Source organism: Oncorhynchus keta, chromosome 33 (genome assembly GCF_023373465.1).
Source record: "Oncorhynchus keta strain PuntledgeMale-10-30-2019 chromosome 33, Oket_V2, whole genome shotgun sequence".
In the NCBI taxonomy this organism is placed as follows: Eukaryota; Metazoa; Chordata; class Actinopteri; order Salmoniformes; family Salmonidae; genus Oncorhynchus; species Oncorhynchus keta.
This window is the reverse complement of record NC_068453.1, coordinates 17,392,733-17,418,725: the sequence shown is the minus strand read 5'-3', so window position 1 is coordinate 17,418,725 and position 25,993 is coordinate 17,392,733. Positions and strand designations below refer to the sequence as shown.

The 25,993-nt window shown below is 44.4% G+C and overlaps 2 protein-coding genes across 5 annotated transcripts; one reads left to right on the top strand and one right to left on the bottom strand.

Annotated features, from left to right (window-relative positions):
- Positions 1–9,343: 9,343 nt before the first annotated feature.
- On the top strand, positions 9,344–15,228 carry LOC118377776 (histidine ammonia-lyase-like). The gene is made up of 18 exons (XM_052492223.1): positions 9,344–9,510; positions 9,768–9,842; positions 9,951–10,023; positions 10,207–10,273; positions 10,454–10,491; positions 10,770–10,895; positions 11,090–11,229; positions 11,468–11,515; positions 11,773–11,920; positions 12,067–12,162; positions 12,323–12,381; positions 12,482–12,562; positions 12,767–12,832; positions 13,013–13,178; positions 13,256–13,390; positions 13,501–13,609; positions 13,722–13,791; positions 13,903–15,228. Exons 1-18 carry the CDS (start codon positions 9,424–9,426, stop codon positions 13,978–13,980), a joined length of 1,662 nt encoding a protein of 553 aa, XP_052348183.1. The 5' UTR covers positions 9,344–9,423; the 3' UTR covers positions 13,981–15,228.
- A 7,043-nt stretch (positions 15,229–22,271) lies between these two features.
- On the bottom strand, positions 22,272–25,318 carry LOC118377775 (nuclear transcription factor Y subunit beta-like). Of its 4 annotated transcripts, none has more exons than XM_052492233.1 (7): positions 25,173–25,318; positions 24,456–24,552; positions 23,797–23,936; positions 23,359–23,556; positions 23,162–23,240; positions 22,908–22,987; positions 22,272–22,804 (listed from the first exon to the last, which is right to left on the bottom strand). In XM_052492233.1, the coding sequence occupies exons 2-7, from the start codon at positions 24,550–24,552 to the stop codon at positions 22,772–22,774; spliced, it is 627 nt and encodes a 208-aa protein (XP_052348193.1). In that variant the 5' UTR covers positions 25,173–25,318; the 3' UTR covers positions 22,272–22,771. The 4 variants fall into 4 exon arrangements, with proteins under 4 accessions (XP_052348193.1, XP_052348192.1, XP_052348194.1 ...); XM_052492232.1 differs by having other exon boundaries at positions 25,148–25,315; XM_052492234.1 differs by having other exon boundaries at positions 23,806–23,936; positions 25,148–25,314.
- Between the last annotated feature and the right edge of the window lie 675 nt (positions 25,319–25,993).

The following is a 25,993-nucleotide window of genomic DNA, read 5'->3' as shown; positions in this document are numbered from 1 at the left end:
AAGGTGAATGATCCTGATAAAAACCATGTGAATATGGGTTTATCAGGACATATGGCAGGGGTTAGTTACATCTGAGTGTATTGAAGGTGAATGATCCTGATAAAAACCATGTGGATATGGGTTTATCAGGGTTTATCAGGACATATGGCAGGGGTTAGTTACATCTGAGTGTATTGAAGGTGAATGATCCTGATAAAAACCATGTGAATATGGGTTTATCAGGGTTTATCAGGACATATGGCAGGGGTTAGTTACATCTGAGTGTATTGAAGGTGAATGATCCTGATAAAAACCATGTGAATATGGGTTTATCAGGGTTTATCAGGACATATGGCAGGGGTTAGTTACATCTGAGTGTATTGAAGGTGAATGATCCTGATAAAAACCATGTGAATATGGGTTTATCAGGGTTTATCAGGACATATGGCAGGGGTTAGTTACATCTGAGTGTATTGATGGTGAATGATCCTGATAAAAACCATGTGGATATGGGTTTATCAGGGTTTATCAGGACATATGGCAGGGGTTAGTTACATCTGAGTGTATTGAAGGTGAATGATCCTGATAAAAACCATGTGAATATGGGTTTATCAGAACATATGGCAGGGGTTAGTTACATCTGAGTGTATTGAAGGTGAATGATCCTGATAAAAACCATGTGAATATGGGTTTATCAGGACATATGGCAGGGGTTAGTTACATCTGAGTGTAATGAAGGTGAATGATCCTGATAAAAACCATGGGAATATGGGTTTATCAGGGCTTATCAGGACATGTGGCAGGGGTTAGTTACATCTGAGTGTATTGAAGGTGTTCTGGTGTTCAACCTTCCCAAGTTCTCTCATGTCACCCCGCTCCTCCGCTCTCTCCACTGGCTTCCAGTTGAAGCTCGCATCTGCTACAAGACCATGGTGCTTGCCTACGCAGCTGTGAGGGGAACGGCACCTCAGTACCTCCAGGCTCTGATCAGGCCCTACACCCAAACAAGGGCACTGCGTTCATCCACCTCTGGCCTGCTCGCCTCCCTACCACTGAGGGAGTACAGTTCCCGCTCAGCCCAGTCAAAACTGTTCGCTGCTCTGGCCCCCCAATGGTGGAACAAACTCCCTCACGACGCCAGGACAGCGGAGTCAATCACCACCTTCCGGAGACACCTGAAACCCCACCTCTTTAAGGAATACCTAGGATAGGATAAGTAATCCTTCTCACCCCCCTTTAAGATTTAGATGCACTATTGTAAAGTGACTATTCTACTGGATGTCATAAGGTGAATGCACCAATTTGTAAGTCGCTCTGGATAAGAGCGTCTGCTAAATGACTTAAATGTAATGTAAATGTAATGATCCTGATAAAAACCATGTGAATATGGGTTTATCAGGGTTTATCAGGACATATGGCAGGGGTTAGTTACATCTGAGTGTATTGAAGGTGAATGATCCTGATAAAAACCATGTGGATATGGGTTTATCAGGACATATGGCAGGGGTTAGTTACATCTGAGTGTATTGATGGTGAATGATCCTGGTAGAACCATGTGAATATGGGCTGCTGTGGTGGACACTGTTGCCCAGGTTTACTAAGTAAACAAAACATTGATTCAGTTACCGACTAACACTGAGTATCCACTGGTGATAGAAACGAAATGAATCAGCCCATAAAATGAGATAATTTTAAAACACTGACCGAGATTAGATTGCGCAACAGGTGCTTAACAACAATGGATTCATTTGGTAGCTTCTCCATCAACATGTTTCCCTATTCAATCTCCATTAGGACGTCTCCAATCCTAAAGTGATGAAACTCCCCCCTGGTTTACATCCAGAAAACAAAGAAGGTGATCAAACAATCAGACTTGATGAAGATTTCAAGTCCAGGAATTTCACTCTGTAATTGGGCACTGTGTCCTCTGCTGCGGTAACATCAGGGAGACTGAGGTATGTGTAGGAAGAAGTTTTGCTTTAGTACATCATTTTCACTCTTGGTTTTTTGTTTTTCTCTCCACGGGTAAATACGGATCCCCCTTCTCCTTCCATGGGTAGATGAATCCCAGAGCCTTGTGGGAAGACAGCATATGTGGCCTACGTACTCCTAAAAGTATTCCACCTCCACTGCACCCTGCCTGAGCAGGTCAGGGGGAGAGCTGGGCTGGTATGGAGGGGGAGACACCCTGACACACAAGAATGTAACGATTTGTTAAGATATCTGCAACACGTCAAACACAACCTTTTACACAACACACACCCTTCTCTTCGAACCAAAACACGTCCTTTTACACAACACACACCCTTCTCTTCGAACCAAAACACGTCCTTTTACACAACACACACCCTTCTCTTCGAACCAAAACACGTCCTTTTACACAACACACACCCTTCTCTTCGAACCAAAACACGTCCTTTTACACAACACACACCCTTCTCTTCGAACCAAAACACGTCCTTTTACACAACACACACCCTTCTCTTCGAACCAAAACACGTCCTTTTACACAACACACACCCTTCTCTTCGAACCAAAACACGTCCTTTTTGACTTGTAATTTGTGCTCCATTGAGTAACTTGTCTGTGTGTATCTGCCTTTCTGAGTATAAAAAAGCTGCTGGTGCTTCATCCAGGTTACATATTTAGTTTACATATAGCCGAAGGATTGCATGCAATATAAACTAGGTAAATGAAGAACGTTCCCAACGTCAACTATAAGGAAGTCCCCTTCTTTACTTACACACTGTATTCTCCAAATCAACGTTTATGAAATAGAAACAGGGAAGCCGTGTCTGTCGGCGATATCTTGTGTGTGTGTGTGTGTGTGTGTGTGTGTGTGTGTGTGTGTGTGTGTGTATGTGCGTGTGTGCGTGCGTGCGTGCATGCGTGCGTGCGTGTGTGTTTGTGAGCTCGTAACGTAGTTGTGTGGAGGAGGTACACTACGGCTCAGTGACAAGACACAGAACACTCCACACCTCCTTATCAGAAGCCTGGTACCAACCGGAGCCGCTCCTGCTCTCTGCCTGTGTGTGTGTGTGTGTGTGTGTGTGTGTGTGTGAACATGTTCATGTGTGAGAGAATGTGTGAGGGAGGTTTTGTTTTTCAGCAAAGACTTTAAGCTGATTTCTAACTTTTGAACGCTATGTATCTCACCCTCCTCTCGTTCTCCTCACCTCTATCAGGCGGGGGGATGGAGGTAAGGATTTGACTTAGAATGGCCTGGGTGACAAGTGGAGGGGTGAATCTGGGGCTGAGGAGTTGGGTTCGTAGTTTGGGGGTGGGTGACATATTTGTGGACCCCATGAAACATTCCCCAGACCTAGGGTCTGAGAGGAAGCTATCAAAGCTGAGGAGGTATCAGATGACCCCTACAGCCCCAGGGTTTATCTGGAGGTGCTACTGAATGCGAACATCACTATTGACACTACAGATAATAAACAGGACAGCCAGATCTACACCAGGTCCCCATTTGACTCCGCCTGTTATTGAAGATCCCTTTCTGGGTTGCGATTGTGGAGGAGAGGCTACTCGCGAGCAGTCTCTGGATGTGTCTCGCTGAGAGGCCTGGACTAGGCTCCCCGCTGTGTGATGGATGGGATGGATGTAGTTTTGTCCTGAATGGGATGGCGGATGGGAGGATGAACAGACAAAGTGGGGAGAAGCTGGAGAAAAGGGGGAAAGGGTGTAGTTTGGTGTGTGTTTGTTTGAAAGATAGACATAGATAGGAGACATGGCAAGAGGGTCAGTGTGTGGGCGGGGTAAGCAATGAGACACGCAGACACAGAAATGTTCTGTTTATTCACAGACTGGGAGCGGCACAGGAAGTGGCCAACCGGAGGTTCCCGGGGAAAAGCGAGGGGCGATCCCACGTTTCTATAGAAGGAAATGGGGCGTGTGGGAGAGTGCTTGACAGAGACCACTTCCAGTCTGGGAGCCGCAGAAAGGTTTGGAACAAGGTCATGTTATCGTCATTCATAGGAGGTCATGGTCACTAAAAGTCATGGTCACAATTGAAGACTATAGTCATACTTATATTCATGATGTCATATCACCAGACTGTTTCAGCTTTAGCCTTCTCTGGTTCCCTATTAGTAGCTACAGAGCTTGCCAGGCTAGCTATCTGTGTGTTAGTGCCTCAGGGCTGGGTGCATGGTTAAGGAATGGCAGCGGTGGTGAAGGAATGTCTGTCATCTCCTCTTTCTCTCCTCTCCCCTTCTCTCCTCTCCCCTTCTCTCCAGTTGACAGGTGCACAGCTCTGGCCCCTCAGCCCTGTGTACACTACCCAACCACACATGAGGACAGACCAGCCCAAATCCCTTTAACATTCTCACACACTTTCTCTCTTTTTCTTTCACTCTCTCCCACTCACACATACACCACTCTAAACCATTGCTCACTCTGTCCCCCGTCTCTCTCTCTCTTACATACTCTCCCTATTCCCCCCCTCTCCTCCCCCTCTCCCTCCATCCTCTCCTCTGTCTCCTTCCCCCCTTCTCCTTCCCTCATCCTCTTGTTGTTCCTGACATTCCTCATGGTGGGTAACCCTGGCATTGATCTTCTCAGGTTTAATCTCCCCCTGCCCCTTGCCCTACCCAATGCATTCCTCACCCATCACCTCCCTCACGCCTTATCAGAGATGGCCGTACGGGTGTCTGTGGTTTTAACCCATCAGCCTGCAAATCATGTGGAAGTATGAAGCTCAGACAGGGACAGTGGAGTCTGCTGGGGATGAGAGGTCAGAGGAATGGTTAGTGTAGGACAGCATCTCAGTTAGGGGGTCTACTATGGATGGAGCTGTGGTGGTCCCAGTGTTTAGTAACACCCAGAGCAATGGCCCTGAGCTGATAGTGAGCACACTGTCCTGTGTGGGATTGGAGACTGTTTATGTCCACTTAATGGTATGTCAAGGCTCACACACATCGCACAGTATGTGGATCTAGCGTTGACATTTTTCACATGATTCTATACGTAAAATTGGTGCGCACTCTGTTCTCATATTTAGTTCAGAAGTGCTAACTACTCTCAGCCAGCAAATGTTATTGGTGTGTCTGAGTCCTTACAGGGATAATAGGCTTTGTCTTATACCTCCCACACTAGATGTTCCTACTACCTGAAGAGGTGTGTCTGTGTGTCTGTGTCTGTGTGTGTCTGTGTGTGTGTCTGTGTCTGTGTGTGTGTCTGTGTGCATGCGTGTATCTTAAAGGGCCAGGCACCCTGCCTGCGTCTCCCTGGTATCTCCATGTCTTGTTCCAGCTCCAGTTCTCAATCTGACTGTTCTCTGCTGCTGGAATGTTGCCTCTAGAATTCTGCAGTCGTCGACCCACTACGCTTTACCCTACTAACACGCTGCCTGGATACCATCCCATAGATACCATACAAAGCATTAAACTATCTTTCTCATTTGGTCCTGCTGTACATGCCTACCTACACGTATGCTACGGTCACAAGATGCAGGCCTCCTTACTGTCCCTAGAATTTCTAAGCAAACAGCTGGAGGCAGGGCTTTCTTCTATAGAGCTCCATTTTAATGGAATGGTCTGCCTACCCATGTGAGAGACGCAGACTCAGTCTCGACCTTTGTCTTTATTGAAGACTCATCTCTTCAGTAGGTGTCACTCCCTGACCTTAGAGATTTTATGTCTCTTATTTGGTTTGGTCAGGATGTGATTTGGGTGGGCATTCTATGTTCTTTTTTCTATGTTTTTGTATTTCTTTGTGTTGGCCGGGTATGGTTCTCAATCAGGGACAGCTGTCTATCGTTGTCTCTGATTGGGAACCATACTTAGGTAGCTTTTTCCCACATGGTTTTTGTGGGTAGTTAATTTCTGTTTAGTGTTTGCACCTTACAGGACTGTTTCGGTTATTCTCTTTGTTATAGTGTTCAGTTTTAATAAAGAAAGCACACTTACCACGCTGCGCTTTGGTCCGATGATTCCTCATCTTCCGGCGACGAATACCGTGACAGTAGGTCCTGTGATTGAGTGTAGTCTGGCCCAGGAGTGTGAAGGTGAACGGAAAGACACTGGAGCAACGAACCGCCCTTGCAGTCTCTGCCTGGCTGGTTCCCCTCTGTCCACTGGGATTCTCTGCCTCAAACCCTATTACAGGGGCTGAGTCACTGGCTTACTGTTGCTCTTCCATGCCGTTCCTAGGAGGGGTGCGTCACTTGAGTGGGTTGAATCACTGACGTGATCTTCCTGTCCGGGTTGGCGCACCCCTTGGGTTCGTGCCGTGGGGGAGATCTTTGTGGGCTATACTCAGCCTTGTCTCAGGATGGTAAGTTGGTGGTTGAAGATATCCCTCTAGTGGTGTGGGGGCTGTGCCTTGGCAAAGTGGGTGGGGTTGTATCCTGCTTGTTTGGCCCTGTCCGAGGGTATCGTCGGACGGGGCCACAGTGTCTCCCGACCCCTGCTGTCTCAGCCTCCAGTATTTATGCTGCAATAGTTTGTGTCGTGGGGCTATGGTCAGTCTGTTATATCTGGAGTATTTCTCCTGTCTTACCCGATGTCCTGTGTGAATTTAAGTACTCTCTCTCTAATTCTCTCTTTTTTTTCCCCACTCTTCTCTCTCTCGCTCTCTCCCCCCATTGGTTTATATACCTCACATTTCGGCATAAATGTCCCTCCTCCCCTCAGATACAATGGCAATATAGTTCACAAAGCTTCTCACATTGTCTGCCACCTGTTAAACAATCTACTACAAGACCAAGGTCTCTCCCCTCCCTGGGTGGGGACAGAATGTCCTGTAAGGAACACAGTATTACAGCCGGTCTGATGATCGCTCCATTAGTTTCGAACAAGGAAAAGGAAGTCCTTGTTCTAATTCTTGACTAAAACTACACACCTTATATTCAGTATTATGATTATAATAAGATTCATACAGTAACAGAGTAGTATTCTGTTTAGTTATAATTCTAAGCTAAATGTATACATAATTTAGTCATTATTCATAAAAATCCCATAACAAAAGCCAACTGACCTTTACTCCTGAGTTGCTGACCTGTTGCACCCTCTACACCCACTGTGATTATTATTATTTGACCCTGCTGGTCATCTATGAACATTTGACCATCTTGGCCATGTTCTGTTATAATCTCCACCCGGCACAGCCAGAAGAAGACTGGCCACCCCTCATAGCCTGGTTCCTCTCTAGGTTTCTTCCTAGGTTCCGGCCTTTCTATGGAGTTTTTCCTAGCCACCGTGCTTCTACACCTGCATTGCTTGCTGTTTTGGGGTTTTAAGCTGGGTTTCTGTACAGCACTCTGTGAGATCTGCTGATGTAAGATGGGCTTTATAAATACATTTGATTGATTGATCCCATGGATACCATCCTATAGATACCATCCTATAGATACCATCCCATGGATACCATCCTATAGATACCATCCTATAGATACCATCCCATGGATACCATCCCATGGATACCATCCCATGGATACCATCCTATAGATACCATCCCATGGATACCATCCTATAGATACCATCCTATAGATACCATCCCATGGATACCATCCTATAGATACCATCCTATAGATACCATCCCATGGATACCATCCCATGGATACCATCCTATAGATACCATCCCATGGATACCATCCTATAGATACCATCCCATGGATACCATCCTATAGATACCATCCCATGGATACCATCCTATAGATACCATCCTATAGATACCATCCTATAGATACCATCCCATGGATACCATCCTATAGATACCATCCTATAGATACCATCCCATGGGCATATCTGGAGTCACGGTTACCACAATCCGCTGTCCAGCCATATCTGCTGTTTTTTCTGACCCTGATCAATGGTTGTTATGGTCAACCCCAAGATGAGAGATTTGAGAGATTTCTCCTTTTATTAGGCTTTGACCCAAGTGTGGGCTGCAAGTGTTCAAGGGCCTTAAACACGCTGTTCTAATCTATATGAAATGTCCAAAACTGCCAAAGTTGCTCTCCTTCGTTACTTTCTCAGAAACTGATTTTAACAGAAAGTCAGACACCCAGTTGCTGACAACTGAATCATCCCACATGTTCTATTACTGTTCAACACAGCTCCGCCATATTTCAGAAGACACATGACAAATCAGCTGCTTACCCCAATACATTTGTAGTTTCAGTACAAACAAGTACACTGCAATCTACCTGTCTGTCTTTCCAGACAGATCTGTGTTTTTGCATTGTCCACATTGAGTATTTACACAGATGATTATCCAACACGTTAAATAATCAGATTTATCATATCAGACTGCTATGGCTCATGACTGTTCACAACTTGCTTGGTGGGTCACATTCCAAATGACAATTCCCTCCCTTTACTGTACACAATCTGCATGGTGGCTGGGTATAGTAGATCTATAATTGCACAAGCCTAGAATGAGGGCTGGGTAGGCTTTGGCTGGAACTTGACTGTGAAGCTGACCTTTTCCCATTAATACCGTTTCATCAATAAGATGCAGTATAAAGAGGGAACTGAATCATCTGCAGCATCACCTGAGGAGGCAGATGCTGGCTAACCAAGGAGTGGTAAAGGACTTATGCTAAAAAAGTTGAATAAGCCTTCACACTTTAGTTTGATATTGTGTGTTTGTAAGGACTGATGCTGGAGTAGAGAAGCAGGTACAGGGAGTCGACGATTACATTTACATTTAAGTAATTTAGCAGACGCTCTTATCCAGAGCGACTTACAAATTGGTGCATTCACCTTATGACATCCAGTAGAATAGTCACTTTACAATAGTGCATCTAAATCTTAAAGGGGGGGTGAGAAGGATTACTTATCCTATCCTAGGTTCCTTCTAATAAGGAACAAGACATATGAACATTAATCCTGAAGCAGGGAACAGATAGATATAGTGGATCCCCCGAGGATCCTGCTGGAACATGGGAGCCTGATGAAGCGCAGACGCCTTGCGAGCCGGGAGGCGTAAAACCCTGGTGATCCGGCTGAGGCCTCAAAACCCTTGAGCCAGCTAGGGCGTGGAAGTTGGACGAGCAGGAGTGAGTTTTATTGTCATTTTATTGAATACTGGGTGAAGTTTTAATTTGTATTAAATATATATAGGTGTAGACACTTATGTACAAGGATATCTCACGCAACTGTTACACTTCTCCACTAAACATTGGTGTACACGGACTGGGGACCAAGACGGGGACATAATGTGAGACAGAACTGTTAATGTACAGGGAGGGGGTGGTTTCACCAGTTACACATAAAAGAAGTTAGTATTATGTTTAATCGGTCGTAGATTAACGACTAGGCACAAGCCTAACTGTGTTGCAACCAGCCCGTGATGGGTAGACCAGTTAATGAATGAAAATGATCCTTTCCCCTGGCTTTATAAAGAATTGTCTCTGTCATTGTCACAGGTTGCTACCTGTCTTTACCCCTCTCTGATTGTATCTCTTTCTCTCTGATAGTTTTTCCCTCTCTCCTAATGGCTGTGCAGGAGCACAATGACTTTGTCAACGTTGGTAAGGAAGAAACTGCCATTAGGAAACGCCAGTCTCTCGATCCCAAAAAGGTGAGTATCTGCATTCTGTTATTATACTCTGCTTGAAAAATATTCTATTCATTGGCATAAATAAGGGGGTGGGGAGAAAAGTATGGGATACTTGATGGAGGAGCATAATTAATTAGTCAAAATTGTAATGGAATAGCAAATCGAATTTGACACGTTTCCCACAATGTAACCCTGTATAACAGCTGACTACATTGCTGTGTGTCTGTCTGTATGCCTGTCGTTGACGCTGTCTGTGTGTGTGACTTGTTGCGTTCCAGTACCTCTCTCTGGATGGGAACAGTCTGACCATAGCTGATCTGGTCCGTTTGGGGAAAGGCCTGTTCAACATCAAGGTATGATTCAAGAAGACCATGCTTCATCATAGTCCAATCAGACCGTTTTCAGCCGTGCTGGCCGACTACTGTCAGTTAACATTTGAACTCTTCTGTTTTGGCACCCAGCTGACCACCGAGGCTGAAGGGAAAATCAATGAAGCCAGAGAAGTGATAGAAACCATCATAAAAGAAAACCGAGGTATGTATAGATTAATAAAATATATAGATAAATAGAATATATAGCTATAGATTAATAGAATAGCTAGATATATATTAATAGATTATATAGCTATAGAATATATAGCTATAGATTAATAGAATGTGTGATTCTACATGTGTTTATATGTCTCTTTATGTCTATCTGTGTGTTCTTCCCCTGTAGTTGTCTATGGCGTCAACACAGGGTTTGGGAAATTTGCCCATATGCTCATTCCAAAGGATAAGCTCATGTAAGTTGTTTATTCACTAGCTGGGAAGAACTAGTCTTTTCCCATCTGAATAAACATTGTGAACTAGATCTGTTTGTCTATCGCTAACTGTCAGAATCATTTAGTGTGTGTGTGTGTGTGTGTGTGTGTGTGTGTGTGTGTGTGTGTGTGTGTGTGTGTGTGTGTGCTTTTTGTCTTCAGGGAACTACAGATGAATCTGATTCGATCTCATAGTGCTGGTGGGTTACCATGCTTATATAAACCCGTGCTTCTACACCTGCATTGCTTGCTGTTTGGGGTTTTAGGCTGGGTTTCTGTACAGCACTTTGAGATATCAGTTGATGTACGAAGGGCTATATAAATACATTTGATCTGAGTATATGTCATTATAGTACCTCTATGTGCAAGGACAGATCAGGCCTGCCCTTGACTAAATTGCACCCCTGGTGTAATTGAAATACATATACACATATCGAAAAGTGTGTGTGTGTGTGTGTGTGTGTGTGTGTGTATGTAGGAGTGGGCACCCCATTGAGTGTAGAGAGGACCCGTATGCTACTGGCTCTGAGGATTAACGTTCTGGCCAAAGGGTACAGTGGCGTCTCCATGGAAACGGTCCAGGCTATGGTCAAAGCCTTCAATGGTAAACCCAGTCTACAATAACAACATTCATTGAAATTCTGATTCAACAGTTTGACTAATAGCACGTGTGAACTCTGTGGGTGTGTTTGTGCATGTGTGTGATTGTGTGTATGCATGTCCTGTCCAGGTACATTGAGCTTGTGTGTGTCTGTGTGTGTGTGTTTGACAGATCTCTCTCTCTCTCTACTCCCCCAGCCTCCTGCCTGTCGTGGGTGCCAGAGAAGGGAACGGTAGGCGCTAGTGGAGACCTGGCCCCCCTGGCCCACCTCACCCTGGGCCTTATGGGAGAGGGCAGGATGTGGTCGCCTCAACGCGGCTGGGACCATGCCAAAACAGTTGGGTTACCCACAATGTCTCTCTCTCTCAACCCAAAGACACACCTCAGAGAACCAATGTGTTTTAGTTAGATGAATGACTGAGATACCAATTTGTAAGTCGCTCTGGATAAGAGCGTCTGCTAAATGACTTAAATGTAAATGTAAATGTAGATAAAATGTATACATTAAGGCCCCTAACTCGTTTCCTTCGTCTTTCTTTCTCCTCTCCTTTATTCTTTCTTTCCTCCTTTTCCAGGTACTGGAATGTCATGGACTCACACCTTTGGTTCTGAAGCCTAAAGAGGTACAGTGCTAGAGCTGTAGATTTTGCTATTTGTTGGATTTTCAATCAGGCATTGATTAAGTTGTCTTGTATACTGATGATTGATAACTGGGGTTAGATGATGTCATATCTGGGATATAATCGCAGTAGATGGTGTGATAGTGTTTTATCGTGCAGGGCATCGGTCTGATCAACGGGACTCAGATGATGTCATCTCTGGGGGCATATAATGGGACTCAGCATCTCTGTAGATGGTGTGATAGTGTTTTATCGTGCAGGGCATCGGTCTGATCAACGGGACTCAGATGATGTCATCTCTGGCGGCGGAGGCAGTGGAGCGAGCTGTGGGCGTGGCCAGGCAGGCTGACATCATCGCTGCCCTCAGTCTGGAGGCCCTGAGGGGCACCACCAAGGCCTTCCACAGCGGTCAGACACACACACACACACACACACACACACACACACACACACACACACACACACACACACAGTGAATTCACTGTTGGAGCTTTGATGCTATAAGAAGTTACCTGTTCCATTCCATTGTGTACTGATTTGTTCTGCCATTCCAGACGTCCATGCCGTGAGGCCACACCCTGGTCAGATAGAGGTGGCTCTGAGACTCCGCTCTCTACTCCACTCGGACGTCTTCCCCTCCCAGATCTCTGGTAAAGTCAGGCAGGCGAAACACACACACAGAAACACACACACTCAATTTTTCTGATGATTTTGTGTCCAAATAAAGACATTTACTCCTTTGGTGGGAATCTTAACAGTGCTGTTTGGTCATTTCCAGTCTCTCACTTCCTTTGTTGTGTTTTCCTGTAGATAGTCATAGGACATGTGACCGTGTCCAGGATGCATACACCCTCCGCTGTATCCCACAGGTAGTGTGTGTGCGCTCGTGTGTGTGTTACAACTGCAGTGAAGGGCTGGAGTGAACTAACCCTACTACCAGTGTTTATTTGTCTCTCTCCTCTCTTGTAGGTTCATGGGGTAGCTAATGACACCATAGCCTTTGTTAAGAGCATCCTCACCACTGAGCTCAACAGTGCCACTGACAACCCTGTATCCTCCCACTAAGTTACATTCTTATATTTACTTGAAGACGTCATGTCTTTCTTTGATCTCCTTTTAGACCCCTCCTGTGATTATATAAGTTCACCACAAGGGGGAGCCCTTGGACTAGCCCACATGGGCTTTGGTTTCCTGTATACAGTTTATATTAGAGACTCATAATGTCCCAAATATGAAACCTTAACTCTCCTCCAGCTGGTTTTTGCAGAGCGAGGTGAGACCATCTCTGGGGGTAATTTCCATGGAGAATACCCAGCCAAGGTAGAGTCACAGACAAACAGATTCACTCCATTACAATAAACTCCTCGGTTCCTTCAGTACTGTTCCCCCTCTTTCCTAGACTGGTCATAGATATATTTGCACTGCCTTACCAATGATCACAGGAGTTAGCAAGGCAGCACAAACTGATCTGGGACAAGGCTAACCCTCTCTCTCCCCCAGGCTCTAGACTACCTGGCCATCGGGGTCCATGAGCTGGCCAGTATGAGTGAGAGGAGGACAGAGAGGCTGATCAACCCCTCCCTCAGTGAGCTGCCTGCCTTCCTGGTCCAAGACGGAGGCCTCAACTCTGGTTTCATGATTGCACACTGCACTGCTGCTGCCCTTGGTAGGTCTCTGTGTGTGTGTGTGTGTGTGTTCACACAGAAAACGTTAGTGTGTGTGTCTGTCTCTGCTCCCCCGCAGTATCTGAGAGCAAGGCGTTGTGCCACCCGTCCTCCGTGGACTCCCTGTCCACCAGCGCAGCCACTGAAGACCACGTCTCCATGGGGGGCTGGGCCGCTAGGAAGGCCCTGAGGGTGGTGGAACACGTAGAGCAAGGTAACTCGTAGAGTACAGTCACATGGCATTAGTGTGTGATCTGCTCGTCCCATCAAATATCATGCATACAGAGTTAACCATGAGAATAAAAAGGCATCGCTGCTTTTCAGTTCTGGCCATCGAGCTGCTCGCTGCCTGTCAAGCCCTGGAGTTTCTCCGCCCGCTCAAGTCCACTACCCCTCTGGAGAAAGTCCATGAGCTAGTGCGTACTGTTGTCAGGTACGAACCATGAGCATGTGGATCTCTGATCCGAGGACTGCCCAATGTTGTTGTTCTGGAAAGGTGTGGGGAGAGTTCTACAGCACATCAGTTTATTCTTATTTCCCATCAGGCCTTGGGATCATGACCGTCAAATGAGTCCTGACATCGAGGCTGCTCACACGCTCCTCAGGGAGGAAAAGGCAAGAGACTCACCCCATCTCAGTATTATATTTATCATTCCAGCTAATTGATAACGAGGCAGATAGAAATTAACATCTCTGTTTATGTTTCTCACCCGTGGCCTTCTCTAGGTGTGGGAGGCGGCTCGGCCATACATGGACCAATACCGAGACAAGCTCGGACTGAAACCACTCCCACTGGATGACTAGGATAGTGTATGAAAATGACTCAAGTATTTCATCCTTCTACTGTATGATTCCAAATCCAAGATTCAAGTTTATTAAAGGTTATTAGAGATATACAGTGCAAACAATACATGAGCTTAAAAAACAAAAATGTTGCTTATATTATCTCATTATCAGAAATTCCTCAGAAATGTAACTCCCAGATATGAATCATACCTTATGAGCCTGGAGAGATTGTATATCTTCTTATGGCTTACAATGCTGGTGGACCCAAACAACCACCACCAGCAATTACATTACAGTGAAATATTCTCCCTGGTGTGCTGCATGACGGCAGGTTATGATTATTCTACATTTACTAAATGTACTGGTCAATTAGTTCAGTTCAGAACTCAGTCTGGATGATTGACAGGAGAGATGAACAGAAGGGAAGAGTTTTCACCTTTATCATTACCAGGGCCAAGGAATGGACAGACTCTCAGTGAAGATGTAGCCAGTGAAAGAGTAGATATGAGACCTGGCCTCCACATCATAAAAGGAGACCTGACCCTCCTCATAATCCACAAACACCCCCACCTTCTGGGGCTTCTCTCTCAGGTATAAGGAGACACGGGGGGAGGTACAGGCTGAGTACTTACTCTCATCCCTCAGGACCACAGCCCAGTATCCATTTGATGGGCTATTTGTGACTTTCCCCTTCCTGTTGATGGACTCTCTGGCCACTCCTAAAGTCCACATGGTTTTCATCTGAACATTCACCTCAGTAAAATCTCCCTGAGGAGAAACCCTCCTTTCCTAGGACATTAAAAACTTGATCAAACCTATTGGGATTATGTTATGGGATTTTTATGAATAATGACTCAATTCTGTATACATTTAGCTTAGAATTATAACTGAACAGAATACTACTCTGTTACTGTATGAATGTATGAATCTTATTATAATCATAATACTGAATATTAGGTGTGTAGTTTTAGTCAAGAATTAGAACAAGCACTTTCTTTTCCTTGTTAGAAATGAATGGAGCTATTGTCAGAAAGGCTGGAATACTGTGTTCCTTACAGGACATTCTGTCCCCACCCAGGGAGGGGAGAGACCTTGGGCTTGTAGTAGATTGTTTAACAGGTGGCAGACAATGTGAGAAGACTTGTGAACTATATTGCCATTGTATCTGAGAGGAGGGACATTTATGCCGAAATGTGAGGTATATAAACCAATGTACATGGTATTATGACTCGAGCTCTCGGGAATAAAAGTTTTGATTAATTTTGAGACCGATCTTCGTCTATTTTTTGCAAATAAGAACCTTACAAATTCTTAGAAACAGACAAAGTGTTTTGCTTTGTTATAATTGTATTAGTTAATGAACATATATTAATTAAATTCCTCTAACAGATTATAAGGTTTATTAAGCCGTGTGTTTCCATGTTTCACCTGTTTCCCATCCTCAGACATGAGACCATGATGTGCTGTATCAGGGTACAGAGTCACATCTACTGCATACTGCTGAATCCTCTTCAACTCAGCATCACACAACTTCTTCAACTTCACTCAAAATGGTCTCCTCCACTTGAGACACAGCTCTCCTCACAGTCCCCACACACATATCACTGTGAACACTGATCCTAGACCAGTCCTTGGTGGGTGGAGGGATGCAGAGGGATGGACAGCTCTGTAGGAGGTGGAGGTGGTCCTCAGTGTGTGAGAGCTGCTCCAGTTCAGTGCTTCTCCTCTGTAGATCAGTGATTTCCTGTTCCAGGTCTTTAATGAGCCCTTCAGCCTGCCTCTCTGCTGCTTTCTGCTTCTCCTCAATCACCTCAATGAGCTCAGTCTGGCTTCTCTCAATGGAGCGAACCAGAGCAGTGAAGACCTGTACACTGTCTGATATCTCCCTCTCTGCATCTTTCTGACTCAGATCTACTGAATGTTTGATCTCCTGAACCTTCTTAAGTCTCTCCTGGATCATCTGCTGCACTTCTGCCTCAGTCTTCCCCAGTTGAGCCTTCCTCTCTCCATACTCTTCCTCTAGAGGGACAGTGTCATGAGTCATGTGGTCTGTTTTTAAGCACAAGACACAAACACACGTCTGGTCAGTCCTACAGAACAGCTCCAGGAGTCTGTCATGCGTCTTACACATCCTGTCTTCCAGGTTCTCCACAGGGTTGATCAGCTTGTGTCTCTTCAAGGCTGGGACTCTCTGATGAGGCTCCAGGTGAGACAGACAGAGCACAGGAACTGCTCTTCAAACAGGAGACTGCTGGAGGTGGTCATTTCTAGACAGAGACCAAAGATGAAACCATGAGGTATTTATTGAAATCAGCTCTTGATAGTTTAAGCTTTAGAGTTGTCACCATTGTCCTATAGATTATATTAACTGATATTGATACATGATGTTACAACTTAGATACATTTCCTATAGCTAAAGTATAAAATGTTTAACATATGCACTGAACAAAATATAAATTCAACATGGAACAATTTCAAACATTTTACTGAGTTACAGTTCATATAAGGAAATCAGTCCATTTAAATACATTCATTAGGCACTAATCTATGGAATTCACATGACTTGGAATACAGATATGCATCTGTTGGTCACAGATCCCTTAAAAAAAGGTAGGTGTGTGGATCAGAAAACTAGTCCGTGTCTGGTGTGACCACCATTTGCATCATGCAGCGTGACACATCTCCTTCGCATAGAGACTGTTGATTGTGGCCTGTGGAATGTTGTGCCACTCTTCTTCAATGGCTGTACGAAGTTCCTGGATATTGTCCGGAACTGGAACACGCTGTTGTGTACGTTGATCCAGAGCATCCCAAACATGCTCAATGGATGTCTGGTAAGTATGCAGGCCATGGAAGAACTGGGCCATTTTCAGCTTTCAGGAATTATGTACAGATCCTTATGACATGGGGCCATGCATTATCATGCTGAAACATGAGGTGATGAATGGCACGACAATAGGCCTCAGGATCTCGTCACGGTATCGCTGTGCATACAAATTGCCATCAATAAAATGCCATTGTTTTCCTAAGCTTATGGCTGACCATACCATAACCCCACCGCCACCATGGGGCACTCTGTTCACAACGTTGAATTCAGAAAACCGCTCGCACACACAAAACTATACACGTGCTCTACGGTTGTGAGGCTGGTTGGACGTACTGCCAAATTCTTTAAAACGACATTGGAGGTGGATTATGGTAGATAAATTAACATAACATTATCTGGCAACAGCTCTGGTGGTCATTCCTGCAGTCAGCATGCCAATTTGCACCCTCCCTCAACACTTGAAACATCTATGACATTGTGTTGTGTGACCAAACTTCACATTTTAGTGGTATTTTATTGTCCCCAGCACAAGGTGCACCTGTGTAATGATCATGCTGTTTAATCAGCTTCTTGATATCCCACACCTGTCAGGTGGATAGATTAACTTGGGAAAGGAGAAATACTCACTAACAGGGATGTAATTAAATTTGTGTACCGATTTTGAGAGAAATCTGCTTTTTGTGCATATGGAACATTTCTAGGATCTTTTATTTCAGCTCATGAAACATGGGACCAAAACTTTGTGTTGCATTTATATTTTTGTTCGGTGTAAATAAAAAAAGGAAATGTGAATGGTAAATAATGTAAATCTCATCTTCAACTTAATATTTATTAAACTCTACTCACCTGTAAAGAATGTTTGTGGATAATTTCTCTGTCCATGCTGTCAAAGGGTAGGAGACTCAGTGTATAGTCTGAACATATAGCTGTTTAAGGGATTTCTGAAGTTCTGGAGAGTGGTCCTGTACACAATATACTGTCTCTCTACTTTAGTTTCACTTCAGCAAAGTGATGTTGAGATTTTTTTATTTCTTTTTTATTTCACCTTTATTTAACCAGGTAGAGTAGTTGAGAACAAGTTCTCATTTGCAACTGCGACCTGGCCAAGATAAAGCATAGACATTCGACACATACAACAACACAGAGTTACACATGGAATAAACAAAACATACAGTCAATAATACAGTAGAAAAAAAGAAAACAAAAAGTCTATAAACAGTGAGTGCAAATGAGGTAAGATAAGGGAGTTAAGGCAATAAATAGGCCATGGTGGCGAAGTAATTACAATATAGCAATTAAACACTGGAATGGTAGATGTGCAGAAGATGAATGTACAAGTAGATATACTGGGGTGCAAAGGAGCAAGATAAATAAATAAATACAGTATGGGGATGAGGTAGATAGATGGGCTGTTTACAGATGGGCTATGTACAGGTGCAGTGATCTGTGAGCTGCTCTGACATCTGGTGAGGGAGATATGAGTCTCCAGCTTCAGTGATTTTTGCAGTTCGTTCCAGTCATTGGCAGCAGAGAACTGGAAGATAAGGCGACCAAAGGAGGAATTGGCTTTGGGGGTGACCAATGAGATATACCTGCTGGAGCGCGTGCTACGAGTGGGTGCTGCTATGGTGACCAGTGAGCTGAGATAAGTCGGGGCTTTACCTAGCAGAGACTTGTAGATAACCTGTAGCCAGTGGGTTTGGCGATGAGTATGAAGCAAGGGCCAACCAACGAGAGCGTACAGGTCGCAGTGGTGGGTAGTGTATGGGGCTTTGGTGACAAAACGGATGGCACTGTGCTTCTACACCTGCATTGCTTGCTGTTTGGGGTTTTAGGCTGGGTTTCTGTTGGGTTTCTGTACAGCACTTTGAGATATCAGCTGATGTAAGAAGGGCTATATAAATAAATTTGATTTTATAGACTGCATCCAATTTGTTGAGTAGAGTGTTGGAGGCTATTTTATAGATGACATCGCCGAAGTCGAGGATCGGTAGGATGGTCAGTTTTATGTTTGGCAACATGAGTGAAGGATGCTTTGTTGTGATATAGGAAGCCGATTCTAGATTTCATTTTGGATTGGAGATGGAGATGCTTGGAGATTGAAGATGCTTAATGTGAGTCTGGAAGGAGAGTTTACAGTCTAACCAGACACAGAGGTATTTGTAGTTGTCCACGTATTCTAAGTCAGAGCAGTCCAGAGTAGTGATGCTGGACGAGCGGGCAGGTGCGGGCAGTGATCGATTGAATAGCATGCATTTAGTTTTACTTGCATTTAAGAGCAGTTGGAGGCCACAGAAGAAGTGTTTTATGGCATTGAAGCTCGTTTGGAGGTTAGTTCACACAGTGTCTAAAGAGGGGCCAGAAGTCTACAGAATAGTGTCATCTGCGTAGAGGTGGATCAGAGAATCACCAGCAGCAAGAGCGACATCATTGATATATTCAGAGAAGAGAGTCGGCCAGAGAATTGAACCCTGTGGCACCCCCATAGTCCGGATAACAGGCCCTCCGATTTGACACACTGATCTCTATCAGAGAAGTAGTTGGTGAACCAGGCGAGGCAATCATTTGAGAAACCAAGGCTGTCGAGTCTGCCAATAAATAAGAATGTGGTGATTGACAGAGTCGAAAGCCTTGGCCAGGTCGATCAATACGACTGCACAGTAATGTCTCTTAGCGATGGCGGTTAGGATATCGTTTAGTACCTTGAGCGTGGCTGAGGTGCACCCATGACCAGCTCTGAAACCAGATTGCATAGCGGAGAAGGTACAGTGGGATTCGAAATGGTCGGTAATCTGTTTGTTAACTTGGCTTTCGAAGACCTTAGAAAGACAGGGTAAGATAGATATAGGTCTATAGCAGTTTGGGTCTAGAGTGTCACCCCCTTTGAAGAGGGGGATGGCCGCGGCAGATTTCCAATCTTTGGCAATCTCATACGATATGAAAGAGAGGTTGAAAAGGCTAGTAATAGGGGTTGCAACAATTTCGGCAGAGCATTTTAGAAAGAGAGGGTACAGATTGTTTAGCCCGGCTGATTTGTAGGGGTCCAGATTTTGTAGCTCTTTCAGGACATCAGCTATCTGGATTTGGGTGAAGGAGAAATGGTGGGGGCTTGGGCTGGTTGCTGTGGAGTGTGCCGGGCAGTTGACCGGGGTAGGGGTAGCCAGGTGAAAAGCATGGCTAGCCGTAGAGAAATGCTTATTGAAATTCTCAATTATATTGGATTTATCAGTGGTAACAGTGTTTCCTAGCCTCAGAGCAGTGGACAGCTGGGAGGAGGTGCTCTTATTCTCCATGGACTTTACAGTGTCCCAGATCTTTTTTGAGTTTGTACTACAGGATGCAAATTTCTGTTTGAAAAAGCTAGCCTTAGCTTTCCTAAGTGCCTGTGTATATTTGTTCCTAACTTCCCTGAAAAGTTGCATATCACGGGGACTATTCAATGCTAATGCAGAACGCCACAGGATGTTTTTGTTCTGGTTAAGGGCAGACAGGTCTGTAGGGAACCAAGGACTATATATATTCTTAGTTCTACATTTTTAGAATGGAGCATGCTTATTTAAGATGGTGAGGAAGGCAGTTTTAAGGAATAACCAGGCATCCTCTACTGATTGGATGAGGTCAATGTCATTCCAGGATACCCTGGCCAGATCGATTAGAAAGGCCTGCTCGCAGAAGTGTTTTAGGGAGCGTTTGACGGTTGTTTGATTGCAGACCCATTACGATGCAGGCAATGATGCAGTGATCGCTGAGATCTTGATTGAAAACAGCAGAGGTATATTTGGAGGGCGAGTTAGTTAGGATGATATCTATGAGGGTGCCCGTGTTTACGGATTTGGGGTTGTACCTGGTAGGTTCATTGATCATTTGTGTGAGATTGAGGGCATCAAGCTTAGATTGTAGGATGGCCGGGGTGTTAAGCATGTCCCAGATTAGGTCACCTACTAGCACGAGCTCAGAAGATAGATGGGGGGCAATCAATTCACATATGGTGTCGAGGGCACAGCTGGGGGCAGAGGGTGGTCTATAGCAAGCGGAAACGGTGAGAGACTTGTTTCTGGAAAGGTGAATTTTTAGAAGTAGAAGCTCAAATTGTTTGTGTACAGACCTGGATAGTAAGACAGAACTCTGCAGGCTATCTTTGCAGTAGATTACAACACCGCCCCATTTGGCAGTTCTATCTTGGCGGAAATGTTATAGTTAGGGATGGAGATTTCAGGGTTTTTGGTGATTTTCCTAAGCCAGGATTCAGACACGGCTAAGACGTCCAGGTTGGCAGAGTGTGCTAAAGCAGTGAGTAAATCAAACTTACGGAGTAGGCTTCTAATGTTAACATGCATGAAACCAAGGCTTTTACGGTACAGAAGTCCACAAATGAGAGCACCTGGGAGTGGAGCTTGGCACTGCAGGACCTGGAATAACCTCTACATCACCAGAGGAATAGAGGAGAAATAGGATAAGGGTACGGCTAAAGGCTATACGAACTGGCCGTCTAGCACGTTCGGAACAGAGAGTAAAAGGAGCAGGTTTCTGGGCACGATAGCATAGATTCAAGGCATAGTGTACAGACAAAGATAAGGTAGGATGTGAGTACGTTCGAGGTAAACCTAGGCATTGAGTAATGATGAGAGAGATAGTCTCTAGAGACATTTAAACCAGGTGATGCCATCACACATGTAGGAGGTGGAACAACATGGTTGGTTAAGGCATATTGAGCAGGGCTCTAGGCTCTACAGTGAAATAAGACAGTAATCACTAATCAGGACAGTAATGGACGAGGCATATTGATATTAGAGAGAGGCATGCATAGCCAAGTGATTATATGGGTCCAGTGAGTGGTTGGGCTGGCTGGGGACACGGCGATTCAGACATGCTCCTCCTCACCAGATACTGCTGTGTGATTCTCTTCCTGGATAGGTTAACTCTCTACATGGCTGAACTGTAACTGATCATTTTTAACTGTCATATTGATTAAAACAGTATTGATTGACATCCCGTACCAGGAATAAATAAAATCTACTTTTATAATATAATATAATAATATATGCCATTTAGCTGACGCTTTTATCCAAAGCGACTTACAGTCATGTGTGCATACATTCTACGTATGGGTGGTCCCGGGAATCGAACCCACTACCCTGGCGTTACAAGCGCCATGCTCTACCAACTGAGCCACAGAAGGACCACCCCTGGTTATAAAAATAAAATAAAAACTTTATTTAGCCATTATTTAACTAGGCAAGTCAGTTAAGAACAAATTCTTATTTACAATGACTGCCTACCCCTGCGACACTGGGCCAATTGTACACCACCCTGTGTGACTCCCAATCCTGGCCGGATGTGATACAGCCTGGATTCGAACCAGGGAATGTAATGACTGAGTTGCATTGTCTTAGCCCGCTGCGCCACTCGGGAGCCTTAAATTACAGTAGCTCATGGTGTAATCATTCAGGTGTGTGTAAAGAGGTCGATGACAACCAGAAGGTATTGGGTCATTTGGATTTTTATTCAAAGGATTTACATCACATTAAAGCACATGGTATTAGTTTGTCCACATAGAAAAGAGCTGACATTAAGGGAACCTCTCCTCATGGTTCAAAAATGAGGGAGCAAAAAAACATCCCATTCCACTTCCCAAACCTGCATAAAACAATCAATGTACAAAAACAAACTAAGTGGTCCAATTAGCATTAAAGATAAAGTATCCTAAACTGGTTGAAAGATGTACTCCAAACCTTGTGGCACCTCATGACTACGTACTACATTTAGTGAACAGACTTGTACATTTACATGACAGGGTTATGGTGGTTAACACATCCCTTCCCCCCCATAACAGCTCCCCTCCAAGACCTCATGTCCTTCTGATGATTGCCTTTGACCTTTTGACGGAGGGGTCATACGCTCAGCCTACGGTTAGCCTTCAGTCACCAGGCCTGTGTCTGTGCGGTCGATGGTCGCCGCGGTCAGAGCAGGAGCTAGGCGTCGTCATGAGAACTGGATCTGCTGCACGCCAGGAATCTACAGGAGCAGACAGGGGCAATGGAGAGAACAGTCATGGATATGTCGTAATGGTCTAGTTCTGGTTCAAATGTCACTCGTCTGTTGATATGATGCCACTTACCTGTTGATATGAGGTGGTGTACACCATGACGTTCTGCTGTTGGCCGTCGGCTGTTATAATTCCGGCTGGCAGTTGATTCGCTGGAATAGAGGGAAGAGGACATTACAAAACCATCCACAGCACAAGACCATAATATGCCATTTAGCCAAAGCAACTTACTAATGCCTGCATACATTTTACATATGTATGCATGACTGTAAAGCCTCTACTTTAGTATTAGATGACAAAATTGAGACCTGTTCTGAACCACTTACTAAAGCTGTCGTCTGTAAGCTCCTCCCCCAGGCCTTCTCCCACCGACACACCTGGTATTCCCTTCTCCCCCTTCATCGCCTAGGAAACAACATATTGTGAGAGATTAAATAGCATATGATGTGAGATTGTTCATGGACACTTGTGATTGTGTGTTAGAGACTAATTGTCAGAGCAGAAGTAGTGTGTTTAGTCGCACCTCTCTGAACTTCTGTAGGTAGAGTTTGAGGGGCTCCACATACATGTCGAATCCCAGGGTTGACATGGCAAACAGGATGTCCTCTCCGTTGATGGTCTTTCTTTTCTCCTGGTGGCAGCGCTCACTGGCCTCCGACGTGATGAAGCTGATGAACTCACTCACACACTCCTGCACACACTCTTTGGCGTCCTTCGCTATCTGTGAGACACACACCATTTAGGACAAAGAGGAATAAGACGAGGAGAACATTTCCGGGTCGTATTCACTTGGCACCAAACGGAGAAGAACAAAAAACAGACTGAAACAGGGAGGGACTATCTGAACTTGTCCAATAAGAAGCTTTTGGTTTTCTGTTAGTAAATGTTTTACTATGGTGTACATTAATGAATACGACACCAGTCTTGTTCTCACACAGCCTACACACACACACACACACACCATGGTTACCTTCCCGGTCTGTGGGATGCCGTTCTTCATGATGCGTGCCACGTTAGCGATGGGGAGGTAGATGTCCTGCTCCCGGAAGTTCTCTTTCATGCCCCCGTCATCATGGTCATTCAGACTCTCCTCTCCATCATCTTCATCACACACATTATTATGTGGAAAACATGGATAATTTATTGTAGGCATTAGGTACTGACAGTGTTGCATTGAGATGTAGAGAATGTGATAATGTAGTTGTGGCTGCATTGCGTGATGTATTGTCTCTACCTTCTTTCCCCTTGTGCTGTTTGTTGTCTGTGCCCAATAATACTTGTACCATGTTGTGCTGTTACCATGCTGTGCTATGTTGTTTTAGGTCTCTCTGTGTAGTGTTGTGGTGTCTATTGTCGTGATGTGTGTTTTGTCCCGTTTTTTTAATTTTAATCCCAGCCCTGTCCCATGCAAAGGCCTTTTGCATTTTGGTAGACCGTAATTGTAAATAAGAATTTGTTCTCGACTCACTTGCCTTTTTAAATGATGTATTATATATATATTTTTTAAAATATATTTTTAAATGACACTACATTACATTTTGATTGGGGGATATTCGATTCATGATATGCGCACACCTAGTTCCCCAATTAGGCTTGAATTGGTCAACTGATGTCCCTTACCATCTTGAGACTGGAGCACATATCCTCCTGACATGTATTCTCCAGAGATACCTAAAGTTAGCTGGGAGGCGTCGGTGGTGGAACGGTCTTCTTCCATCTGGAGCAAAGGACATGGTTTACTCAAATAGCTGAATTGTTGTAAGGCACTTACTGTTGACTGGCTAGTTAGCTAAACATGAATGTTAAGCTAGCTGGCTAAGTGTTCGCCAGGTTAGGTTGCTAGAAAACTGTTAGCTAGCATGTCTACCGAATTAGTTCATTTCGCTGACCAAGTGGGTGGTTGTTTGCTAAATGGGAAGCTAGCAAGCTAACGTTAGCTAGCAAATGTTTCGTGCAAAATATAATTTGGACAAAGGAAGCAATGGCTTTAGTTTGGTTGCCATTTGACCCTCACACATTTTTATTTCGACTATTGTTGCAACGAAAGCATTCTGGGTACAATTTAACGTTATCCTATAGCCACGTTGGTTGTCTCATTGCAAGCCCTCTCTGCTCACAATGAAATCCCATTTCGGCCTGTTCTTTGTATTGAAAACGGAGGCAGGGGGACATGAAGCTAATTCATAATTTTTACGAGGCTTCCTGCTCTCAAACCCCTAAACGCAACAAATCAAAATTAGTCAGAGACGGACATTTCCATTCGAGCTAACGAGGAATTGGTTAGCAATCATTGGCCGGAGCCAGGCACAAACCTGCAATGAAGCCCTGGTTGGTTACCTTCTCAAAACGGCCGTTGGTTGGACAGAAAATGGCTGCAAAAGAACCAGTCCCAGCGCGGAGCTACGCGTCCTCCAAAAATACAGTGCACCACCTCCCCTGACCGCCATGCGGCCGTTCTGTCGATGTGTCACCCTCCCACTAAATGATACCTAGTAGCTACAGAAGTGTATAAAGCTGTTCTACTCAAAAGCGACCCCCCCTTTCTCTATGTGCATTTGTTACCATTATATTGTTGAAATAAAACATTTGACTGATACAATGTAATGGTGAGTCATCATGTAGTATGCCTGTTATGATTATAGAAGAACAGGGTGTTTTCATTACATATCAGACCTAGTGCAAAATTGTATTGCATTTAATATATTGATTTTTAGAAATTTGATTTCACCTTTATTTAACCAGGTAGGCTAGTTGAGAACAAGTTCTCATTTACAACTGCGATCTGGCCAAGATAAAGCATAGCAGTGTGAACAGACAACACAAAGTTATACATGGAGTAAACAATTAACAAGTCAATAACACAGTAGAAAAAAGAAAAAAAGAGTCTATATACATTGTGTGCAAAAGGCATGAGGAGGTAGGCAGATAATTACAATTTAGCAGATTAACACTGGAGTGATAAATTATGAAATGGTCATGTGCAGGTAGAGATACTGGTGTGCAAAAGAGCAGAAAAGTAAATAAATAAAAACAGTATGGGGATGAGGTAGGTAAATTGGGTGGGCTATTTACCGATGGACTATGTACAGCTGCAGCGATCGGTTAGCTGCTCAGATAGCAGAGGTTTAAAGTTGGTGAGGGAGATAAAAGTCTCCAAC

Bases quoted from the DNA above. Each gene is read 5' to 3' on its own strand.
- LOC118377776 (XM_052492223.1), top strand. From the start codon at position 9,424: ATGGCTGTGCAGGAGCACAATGACTTTGTCAACGTTGGTAAGGAAGAA. The intron at 9,843-9,950 runs GTATGATTCAAG...TTTGGCACCCAG, and splicing joins AAGGCCTGTTCAACATCAAG to CTGACCACCGAGGCTGAAGG. The intron at 13,391-13,500 runs GTAACTCGTAGA...GCTGCTTTTCAG, and splicing joins GGTGGAACACGTAGAGCAAG to TTCTGGCCATCGAGCTGCTC.
- LOC118377775 (XM_052492233.1), bottom strand. From the start codon at position 24,552: ATGGAAGAAGACCGTTCCACCACCGACGCCTCCCAGCTAACTTTAGGT. The intron at 23,557-23,796 runs GTGTGTGTGTGT...TGTGTCTCACAG, and splicing joins AGACCGGGAAGGTAACCATG to ATAGCGAAGGACGCCAAAGA. The intron at 23,241-23,358 runs GTGCGACTAAAC...GTTGTTTCCTAG, and splicing joins ACCTACAGAAGTTCAGAGAG to GCGATGAAGGGGGAGAAGGG.